Consider the following 11,226-nt stretch of genomic DNA (forward strand, 5'->3'; position numbering starts at 1 on the left):
ACGAGGGAGAATCCCTAAGCACCTTATGTCGTACTTCTCGTGCACATGAAAAAATATTTTAAAAATTTGTTAATACTTAATATTATAATTCAACCTTTAAATCTTAAAATCCTAAAAGTAAACCTTAAATAATATAACCGTAAATTAAAAAAATAATAAAAAACGATGGTCCGCATATAAATGTTGTATATAATAATTCTCATTATATGAGATATTTTTCCAACAAGCCTAAGAAGAGAAAGACACATTGACCATTCATTGCCCCGACTAACAAGGTGTTTGAAACCGAGTTCAATCCACTTCAGCCCCGACTCGAAAGTGACTCCATCCAAGCACCTTGGTTGGACTAAGCGCACCTCGATCGAGCTAGGCCCACACTTTTGAAACCAAGTTCAATCCGAGCACCGCAACTAGACTACGGGTATACTTCAATCGAACCAGACCCGTGCTAACCGACCGACCCGACCGAACAAGTACACGAGACAACACACTAGCTCCATATGCAACAACATAAAGAACTCAGCTTGATGCTTCCATCGGTTTCAGTCTACATCCTCATTGAAACCACACTTGACCGCAGCAATGCCTTCTTAGCTGCTGCTGGTGCCGGCACAGCCCTGCTCACAACTAGGCCATCGGAACCGAAACCTTTGCGAGCTCTGTACATTTCATGCCCGATCACATCCGCCTCCTCGATCACCGACACCTCCTTCGACAGCGATTCATGCTCTTCGACCGATGCCAGACTCAATGCGAACCAGCTAAATTGATCAGCTCCTGTTGCATCAGGCTTCTTGTTTGCCTCAGATGAAATCGACTCACATTCATTGTGTGAATTCGACGAATCTGAACTACAATTCGAATTCTCCTTGGATATTGTAGGATCCTGAGGAAGATCGAACGGGCTTTGCGCCGAAGGGGTGGCTGAGCCCGGTGGCTCGGTTGAGTCATAAGGATCTTCAATTGGGTTCTTTCTTGATGATGCATTGATAGAAGAGAGATGAGAATGAAGAATTGGCTTGTCTCCTCCATTGTCCACCATCATCAGCCTCCTTGCCTTTCGAATGGCAATTACCCTCTCCAACCGCCGGTTTCTTTCGAGCTCGGAGTTCCCGATTTGAATGAGAATTCTCTGATCATCTTCACTCCATGACACGACATTTTTTTCATCACCATCTTTCTCTCCATATGTCTCTCCAACATCACTACCATCGGCTGACTTGAAATCGGAAAGATCGCCGTCCTGTTCTTGATCAATTTCATGCCATTCATCACTATCCGCATCCTTCTCGTCACTTGCTTTCTCAACACAAATGGCACTAGAAACAACTCTTCTCACAACTGTCTTCCTTGTGGCTCTAGAATCGGGCTCCAAACCTTCCTTGTCAGTGACTGAATCCTTCCTCGTTCGATCGCGGCTACCGCGGGGCTTGTGCTTGCGGGTGTTCGGCTCGCTGTGGACCAAAAGGACTCCAAGAAGAAGAGTTGTGCAAGCAATGACTGGGAGGGAATTCAGGAACAAAACAAACAGAGGGGGAAAGACCTTGTGCAGCACAAACAAGAGCCACATTACAGATTGTTTTTATTTGCTAATCTTAAAGCCAAAAGTAATCCTTCTTCTTCTCCTCTCTCCTCCTTCCTTGAGTGTCTGTTCATAACAATTGGAAGATGATCAATCAACTAATTCTGAATCTCTATTCAGATAGAGATATCGAATTTCGGAAGGGGCAAAAAACAATATCGAGAAAATGAATAAGATTTCCTTTCCTAGAGAAATAAATATATGGAAGAAAGAACAGAGGAAGATTTACCTTTGGAATTCAATATTTGAATCTCTTGAGGAGAAAGAGGAGAAGAAAAGAAGTAAATCTTTCATCTTCTTCTTTCTTTAGGCCAATATGTGCATGATTAAGAACATCTATTAGGGAGATCTCACTGGCTGACCTACCAACCACTTGTCAAGATTTGATTGGTTCGGAAAATATGTCACAAGTAATTAACAGTGAACTGCAAAGGGTATTTTAATAGTATTTATAAATTTGAAGGGTAAAATGATATAATTTGATGGAGCAAAATGAAAAGTTTCAATCGGGCGGCTGGTGCGGCACCACGCGGTGCATGGGCGGCAAGGTAAATAAAGAAACAAAGTACGGGATGGAAAGCCAGAAGGCGAAACGCAAAGCGGAGACGCGAGGAGCGAGCGGCGGAGGAGGAGGGGAGGCAGCCCGAGGTCCCCGAGGCGAACCCCAAGCGCGCATCCTTCAGCCGGCGTTACTGGTATTTGTTTGACCCTTCTTTGTCCTCCGCTCTTTCCCTGATCGGGTTCCTGTACGGCGAGAGATTCGCGTGAAGCTGCTTCTGCTGTCGAATCTGTGAGATCCCTTCGACTTCGAGTTAGGGTTGCGACTTTCGTGCTTGCGGGTTTTCGAAGGTTCGTTTTGATGAACTTTTGGGGTTACTTGGGTTACCGAGAGACCCTGAAGAGTGGTTAGTCATGCCGCAACTTTTTTGGGATACTCTTTTTGATCCCTAGTTGCCTTTCTTCTTCGTACCCTGTTTGAGTGATATGGACTAGGATTCGCTATCTCATTACGATATTTATTTTGGCAATATTCTAAAACTTGGATTTTTTTGATGTATTTTTATTTTATGTTTACTTCCAAGCTTTCTGATGAGCTCCTAGATTCCTGAATGGTTGGATACTTTATAGCTAATTTGTTTGTTACTTCTTCGCCTTGGAGACTATTAGCTGTGATTTGAACCTTATGTTTGCATTTTCTTCAGTAGTTCATACGGTTTGAAGAAGGGAAATGAGCTACTAGTTTGTCAAACTTGGTTCTTTTTGTTCTGCACTTCAGTTGTTTGCTTTGTCATGGAAAGAAGATCCAATAGGACTCCTCCATCCGAGGAAAAAGGGGTATTGGACGTGAAGCCTTTACGGACTTTGGCGCCAATGTTCCCTGCGCCATTTGGCTTTGACACGGTTACGCAGTCAACTGTGCCTCCCATTGTTTGCATCACTCCCTCCGGCTTCTCTCTTTCCTTTCCTGATCCTGTCGACCAAGGTACCCAGAAAACGGTTGCAATGAAATATGGTCCTAATGGCTCCATAAATGAGACAACAACTAGGACATCATTCTCTAGCTTCTTTTGTTCAGCAGGTACTACCATTGCACTCTCCGATGATGATGACGATGACGACCCTTCTTTTGAAGGTAATACAACATCCTCAGGCAAGAGAGCTAGAAAGGTACGAGCAGATAGCCAGAAGACAGATGCCAAAAGTAAACGACCTATCAAGAGTCCAATAAAACTACTTCCCTTGTCCCTATCTATGCCAGATGACCCTAGGGAATCTGTAGATATGATACTTATGATGTTTGATGCACTCCGTAGGAGGCTTCTTCAGTTGGATGAGGCAAAAGATGTGGTCAGGCGCCAAGACTTGAAAATTGGGTCCATCATGGCTGCTAGGGATGTGAGGACTAATGTAGGCAAGAGGATTGGATCTGTTCCAGGTGTTGAAGTTGGAGAAATTTTCTACTTCAGGTTTGAAATGAACTTGATTGGATTGCATGCTCCTAGTATGGCAGGTATTGATTACCTAACAACTAGCTTTGGTGACAAAGAAGAGCGTGTTGCCATTTGTATTGTGTCATCTGGTGGTTATGATAATGAAGATGATGATGTTGATGTCTTGATTTACAGTGGCCAGGGAGGTACAGGCAGGCATAAACAACCAGATGACCAAAAGCTGGAAAGAGGAAACCTTGCTCTTGATACAAGTTTTTACAGGAAGAATCAGATTCGGGTTGTACGTAGTGCTAAAGATATTAATTGTCAAACTGGTAAAATATACATCTATGATGGTCTTTATAAGATTGAAAGTTCATGGACTGATAAAGGCAAGGCAGGGTTCAACATGTTCAAGTACAAGTTACTAAGAGAGCCAGGGCAGCCTGATGGAATTGCAACCTGGAAAATGGTGCAGAAGTGGAAAAAGGATCCATCTAGTAGAGGTAGAGTGATACTACCTGACATATCGTCAGGTGCAGAGAACTTTCCAGTTTGCCTTGTCAATGATGTTGATTATGAGAGAAAACCAAACCATTTTGTATACATAACAAATGTTAAGTGTTCACACCCTACTAATGTGATGAAGCCTTTACGGGGTTGCATGTGTCTTAGTGTGTGTCTCCCTGGTGACCGGAACTGCTCTTGTGCCCAGCAAAATGGGGGTGATTTACCGTATAATTCAATGGGCCTTCTTGTATGTCGTAAGCCTTTAATATATGAATGCTGTTTATCCTGCCAATGCTCTTTTAATTGCCGAAATAGGGTCACTCAGAAGGGCATTAGGCTCCACTTTGAAGTTTTTAGGACAAAAGAATGTGGTTGGGGTCTTCGTTCCTGGGACCCTATTAGAGCAGGAACATTTGTCTGTGAATATACAGGTGAGATTATTGATAGTAGGGTTCAAGATGAAGATGAAGGGGATGAGTATATCTTTCGAGCTACTTATCTCGGTGAAAAAGTAATGAGATTCAATTATAGGCCTGAATTATTGGAAGATCCTGAATTAGGAATCGCTAATGAGGTGTTTAGGCCATTTCCCTTTACAATAAGTGCGAAGAATTCAGGCAACATTGCACGTTTTATGAATCATAGCTGCTCTCCTAATCTTTTCTGGCAACCAGTTTTACATGATCATGGTGATGAGGAGTATCCGCATATAATGTTCTTTGCGCTGAAACACATTCCTCCTATGACTGAATTGACATATGATTACGGTCCTGGCTCAGAATCACTTCGAAGCAGGAAATGCTTGTGTAAATCTCCAAATTGTCGAGGCTATTTTGGATAAAGCTTGATCAATAGTATATCAAGTACTGTAAACGACTACAGATCCATAAGGGTAAGGATTTGCTCCTTATTTAAATATATGTTTTATTTTCAATTCCAATTCTTCTGAACATCATGCATAGCTGAATGCTTTCTTTATTGCATCAACTAAATGAATCATTTACTTTGTATTTTCAATAATGCCTATTTTATGTTTTTGTATATATTGCATATCATGAAAAAAAACTATCACCATTTGATTTTTCTATCTCATGAGATAATCTCATTATTAAGGATTAAGCTTTATGGACATGACTTTCTTCCCATGAGGCTTATATCCAGTCTTTCATGTTTCTTCTTTTCAATTGTAACAAAATAGACATATCCCTTCCTTCTAAACCATTTTTTAGTGTATGAAGATGCACATATCCATCCTGGCAGTCATATATTACCTTATTGAGGAGCTTATCTCTGTTGGTGATGATGATGGAAAATCATCTCTTTTCAGTTGTAGAGCTAAGGCGGTCAAGACAAAGCTTAAGAAGTTATGAATTCTAGGAGTGTCTACAAATTGATGCCTTTAAATATCGTCCTTCTGTTTTAATGTGTGTAAAAAAAACTATTAATTTTGCTACCACTAGATGTGTGACTGTGTACAGAGGAAGCATAATCGGTGTGGGCAAGGTCATTCAGGGTAGTAAATCAATCCGGAGGCCATGCGTGTTCAATCAATGAGGCCATTGTGCAACAGAGAACATTTTGGACTCTTTGATGATTAGACAATGTGTAACTAGGTGTTATTGGATGGATGCTCATTCATAGGGTCTATAAAAGGGGAATTCTATGGGAATGGATGCTCATTCATTGGATGGATGTTCCTGTAAAAGGGGAATTCTAGTCGTGAATGACAAAAAAATCACTCATCTGGGACATTCTTTGATATCACTGCAACCCATTCCAAGTCTTCTCCACTTTGATCCATGACTACGAAAGTCTCCTCGAGCTGCAATTCTAATTCTTTTCCTGGATACATTGAAATCATAAAATCCAATCAATTCAGTCACTAGTTCAACTCCGTATCATCCCATCCCATCCCATCCCATCCCATCTACTCCATCTAAACTAAATTCAGTTTGGGCAAATTTCCCAGCCTAATCAGAACTCATTCAATTTTCTAACTCGAGCTCCATTGGCTTCATTCCTGACAGAGGTCTAGGCAAAGTGCTATAGTTGGCAGATTTCTATAAGCTGTCATAAATTGATCATAACAAATTTGGCATCGTATATGGGAAAACTAAGCACTGACTATGAAAATAAGAAGGGAGGAGAAAAAAAAAACTGCCAAGCTCATTCAACTCATAGTTTAGACGAACGTTGATATGAATAGCTTTATAAGGTTAATTTAATTTCTTAATGGCTTAGATTTACTTTAATGATTTTTCTCTCCTGTAGTTAATTCATTCCTTTACCAAAACAATTTCATCACTGGATTAGCTGCAGTTTCAAATCTGACAAATTGTTGTTTTATTCATCCTGATGTATATGGTTGTGTATCTTGTGTATATTGCAGTTCTCGCTCTAGCTGTTTGTAATCCCTATTTGTTCATTGTTCTTTAACATTTGCATGAGATAATCTTCACTAATTCTACATTTGGATGCTTCTGCTGAACAGCGAAGAGGTTTTTCTAACTCGCGGCCTTTTGTTGCTCTTTCCAGTTTGATGTATTTTGTTATGCCGCAACCAACAAACTGTTTTTGTTGTCAACATGGCGTCGGCTAATTGCATTATGAGATCTTTGGACATCATTGAACTCAAGTCAGGAGCTGATGCTTTGTAGTGTAGTGTAGGCTACTGACTGCCTATCTCTTGCTTTCATGCTGTGGTAGTCTTTCTGAATTGTAAAATGTGTATTTGATGGGCAAAATATTGTTAGTTTGAAAGTAAGTGATGAATTCAGTTTTAAGTATTAATTAGATCTGATGATTTTAGATCACATTCAGATGGTTTAGTTATTATTTTATTTCTATATTTTAATTATTTTTTATTATTATTAAATGGAGACTGATTGCTCAAGCTGAAGGTGAAACCCACTAGTTCATGGAGCAAAGGTGATATTTTCAGTAGAATTTCACAATCAACATCATTGGGAATCAAGAACGTTTTGAAATTTTAAAATCGCTAGTGTAACATCAAACAAGCAAGAAACAACTCACCAAAAGAAACAAATAGAATTTGACAATCGACATCATTGAGAGCCCCCAGGGCGTAGCGCAGACGATGGGCGCATGATATCTTTGGCGTAATGGTCAGGGGTCGATTCTCAGAAACTGACGATCTGGGGTTTATCCCGTCATGCGCCTATGGCCTGTGTACCTGCATGAACCTTCTTCCATATCCGTGGGGCCGGCACTAGGGGGGCAAGGTTCCATATCCGTGGGGCCAGCACTAGGGGGGCCGCTAAGGTAGCGGATCTACCTTTAAGAAAGGCGTTTTGCAGATTTTAGAATTGTTAACATCAAACAAGTAAAAAATAATAGGAAACAGAAGACTCGATGGAGCTTTTGTCAGAGTGAAAACAGAAGAGATTAGCTTTTCAGCGTTAAAGAAACTAAGGCTTCGGAGACAAGGCCAAGGAGCGAGCAGGGGAGGGAGGTCGTGTGTATGCTACGTCGGAGACAAGGCCAAGGCGCTAACTAGGGCTCTCAGTGGGCGAATCGCCTGACTTCCTCTCGGAGTGTCTTCTCGCTCGATCCGCCCCCCTATGGTGCCGCATGACAATCCCTAAACAGGGATGCTATGATAGAAGGAAACGGAGAGACAGGAAGACGGCTGAGAAGAAGTGCAAAGCAGCGATAGGCGAACGTGAGGAAGAGAGGAGAAGTCACGATTTATGCACTGTTTGAGAAGAGGTGAGAGAAGAGGAGGGAAGGGTAAGAAGGGGAAACGAAATTTAAAATCCTATTTGGAGGGAGTGAGTTATGGAAAAAAATATAAGAAAGGGTAAATTTTAATCTTAAGAATTGTTTACATCCTGATTTGAAATGTAAGGAGGGGTAAAAAGAATTAAAAAAAAATATGTTCTAATTTTATATTATTATATTATATTAATTTCAATAATTATTATTTTAGATATTTTTGTGTCACAATGAAAAATACTTGTACTACCCAACGCTCACACTCCGTCAATACTAACGTTGACGTTGACGTTGACTTTGACGTCGACGTCAACTTTAATGTTGATGTCGACTTCGATGCCGACTTTGACGTCGACTACGACGTCGACTTTAACGTCGACTACGACGTCGACTTTGACGTTGATGTCGACTTCGACTTCGACGTCAACTTAGACACTGACGTTGATGCCGACGTCGACATTGATGTCGATTTTAACAAATGAACTTCAATTGCTTGAACGCGTAAGTCTTAACCAATAAATGTATACAAAATGTACTAGATTTTTGAACGCATAAGTTTTTTTTTCTCCCTTATGTGCTAGTCACTATTTCAAAGGCTAGTAGCCGCCCGTGATTTACCTCCTACGTGTTGGCCCTGAGACGGGTTGACAGGTGCGCTGGGGGCAAATGTATTCACCTTTTGCCATCTTGAACGCATAAGTTTTTAATAAAAATGAGGATAATTTTATAACTTTATATATTTAACTTTCATTATCTTCACTTTCTTCTCAAACACGACAACACATGCACGTTACTTTAATGGACCTTCCCTCTCTCTCAAAGAAGAAGAATATAAATACTTTACTTCCCCTCTCTCTTCCTCCCTTTTCCTTCTGTTAATAAACTTTCACTCACCTCATCCAAACATAGAGAAAAAGAAGAGTTGCGTGAGAGAACCGCATGAGGAGAGAATTAGGATTTCTATTAGCTTGGATAGATTTATTTAGATTTGGTAGGAAAAAATTAGTTTATTTGATTTAATCGAATTTTAACTTTCAAAATCGAAATCGAACCAATTAAATTAATATATATTTTTTTAAAAAAAATAAATTTATGAATAAATAGAATTAAAAATTTTAAATTTAATCGGTTAATTCGAATAACCTAGCTCTACTGGCATGACTGCCCAAATTAGAAGGGCTCGATTGACAAGGAAATAGAGAAATTAGAAGGGTTACTTGTAGTCGTGCACATTGAGAGCTAGGTCGGGCAAGAATTCAAACTGTAGTGGACTGCTTTTATAAAAAAAATTAATTTAATATTATACTGAATCTTAATTAAAGAAAAATATATTTTTTAATACATCAATTTAAGTTTAAGATATTTATAAAAAAATTTCTGTTCATAATTGAGTTTTGAACTCTAAATTATTTATTGATCAATGAAAAAAATAAATTGATACGATTATAAAAATTATTAATAAATCTTGAGATTATTTTTAGTATAAAAAAATATTAATATAATTTTATTTTAGATTTTATAAAAATAATTAATAAAGAAGATATATCCTTACTCAAATAGTAAAATTAATGCAGTTATGTTTTTTTTTTTCAACTATTTCCTCATTTGATTTTATATATTTGTTATAGTTTGATATTTGTCTTTGTCTGTTCTATTGTAATTTTTGAAAATGAAATGAATTGAACGAGACAGGTGAAAGGCATTCCATGAGAAGGATAATTTAAAATAAGAGTGTCGCGATTCAATTCTTTATTGTAACACGTTTGATGTTGAATTTAATTAAAAACAACTTGATGGATGAAAAAAAGTAGAAGTCGAAAAGCTTTTTTTTTCATGTATATAAATGTTTTTTTTAATGTTCATAATATAATAGATATATTGGACCAAAATATACTTGTTATTACCGTTATTACCGTTGACAGTTTTACATTATCAACAAAATTTTTAAATAAATTTATTATTATTTTTATTTTACCAAAATATACTTGTTATTACCGTTGGCATTTTTACATTATCAACAAAAATTTTAAATAAATTTATTATTTTTATTTTTATTTTTATTTTTATTTTTATTTGTTCATGTGTGAAAGCGGGAAGGTGGAAAATTAAGAATGTGGTGACTTCATTGATCGGCTGAAGACCTTGCTCCGCTCTGTAAAACAAGTAGCGTCAGTGCCGGGCAAGGGAAGGAATCCCCAGCGTTGGCCCTCTGACGCTCAAATCAGTCACCGAGAATGTGGAGAAAAGTGGAGCAACTGTAGAACTATGGGCAAACAATAGATAACGCGTACCTTCGCCGGTGATGGGACTCCTTTATATAGAGCCCTAGTGGGTAACGTGCGCGCTTCTCGAGGCATGGGCACACTCTCCAATGTGTCCCATGAAAGGGTCTGTCATGAAAGTACCTCTGACATCATACCTTAATAGGACATGCATATCCCTGACAAGACAATAGAAGTTTTCATCGTACGATCCGTCTGTCGATCATGCCTCGTGTCAGTAGCACTACCACCCAAAAGGATGCCGAGAGATATTACAGTGGTCCCGTTGTTGGGTCGAGCGGGGTAGTCGCTTGGTTGGGATTCCGCTCTGTCCATGGCCAGGTCCGGCTGCTTGTCCGAGTGGGGTAGCCCTCAGTCGGGACCCCTCTGCTCTGTCGACCTTAGTGGCTCTTCTATGTGATGGTTTTGTAGCACCTGTCTGTTAGGATCAATGGTCGCGACTAGAGAAGGGGGGTGTGAATAGCCGACCCCAAATCTTCGTTTCTTTCTACAAGTTGACGTTAGCGCAGCGGAAAATAAAACAAAGAAACAAAGACAAGAAAATCAAACCTCAACACGCAACGATGTAACGAAGTTCGGAGATAAACTCCTACTCCTCGGCGTGTCCGTAAGGTGGACGAAGCCTATCAATCCGTCGGTGGATGAGTCCCTGGAGAACTGACTAATATATATACTCCTTCTGGGTGGAGAAATCTTGCCACAATCTTTCTTGCACCAGCAAGAATAGGAGTACAAGAATACACAAGAAGAAGCAACAATATGAATGTATAAACAAACAATCTTGCCTTCTCGTCGGCTGTTGATGAAGCAGCAACTTCACGGGCCAAATACAGCAGCAACTGTTGGAGACTCCAGCCGAGGAAGCTCACGCGAAGCTTCAGCTAAGAAGAGCTCAGCAAAGCTCAGCAACAGCAAGCTCTTACAGAAGCAAGAGGTAGCAGCTGAGGAGAGGAAGAAGAAGAAGTATTGCTGTAGAAGCCCTCGATCTCCTTTTATAACCTGCACTGCAAGACAGTGAAGAAGACGGAGATAGCCGTTGTCACTCATAACGGCTATACCGGACCGATCAGTTCCACCCTAATCGGTTCGAGGCCTCCTCGACGGTCTTGGGACCGATCAGACCTATGCTGATCGGTCCCTGCACCGATCAACACTCTTCACAGAGAACTCGCCCAACTCTCTGATT

The 11,226-nt window shown here is 39.9% G+C and overlaps 2 protein-coding genes across 2 annotated transcripts; one reads left to right on the top strand and one right to left on the bottom strand.

Moving 5' to 3' along the window:
- Positions 1-229: 229 nt before the first annotated feature.
- LOC121971803 lies at positions 230-1,927 on the bottom strand. The gene is made up of 2 exons (XM_042523249.1): positions 1,812-1,927; positions 230-1,648 (listed from the first exon to the last, which is right to left on the bottom strand). The coding sequence occupies exon 2, from the start codon at positions 1,568-1,570 to the stop codon at positions 548-550; it is 1,023 nt and encodes a 340-aa protein (XP_042379183.1). The 5' UTR covers positions 1,571-1,648; positions 1,812-1,927; the 3' UTR covers positions 230-547.
- Positions 1,928-2,142: 215 nt separating this feature from the next.
- Positions 2,143-6,836, top strand: LOC121971807 (histone-lysine N-methyltransferase, H3 lysine-9 specific SUVH1-like). The gene is made up of 4 exons (XM_042523259.1): positions 2,143-2,277; positions 2,785-3,065; positions 3,159-4,915; positions 6,559-6,836. The coding sequence occupies exons 2-3, from the start codon at positions 2,873-2,875 to the stop codon at positions 4,862-4,864; spliced, it is 1,899 nt and encodes a 632-aa protein (XP_042379193.1). The 5' UTR covers positions 2,143-2,277; positions 2,785-2,872; the 3' UTR covers positions 4,865-4,915; positions 6,559-6,836.
- Positions 6,837-11,226: the final 4,390 nt, after the last annotated feature.

Source organism: Zingiber officinale, chromosome 1B, assembly GCF_018446385.1.
Source record: "Zingiber officinale cultivar Zhangliang chromosome 1B, Zo_v1.1, whole genome shotgun sequence".
NCBI classification, from domain to species: domain Eukaryota; kingdom Viridiplantae; phylum Streptophyta; class Magnoliopsida; order Zingiberales; family Zingiberaceae; genus Zingiber; species Zingiber officinale.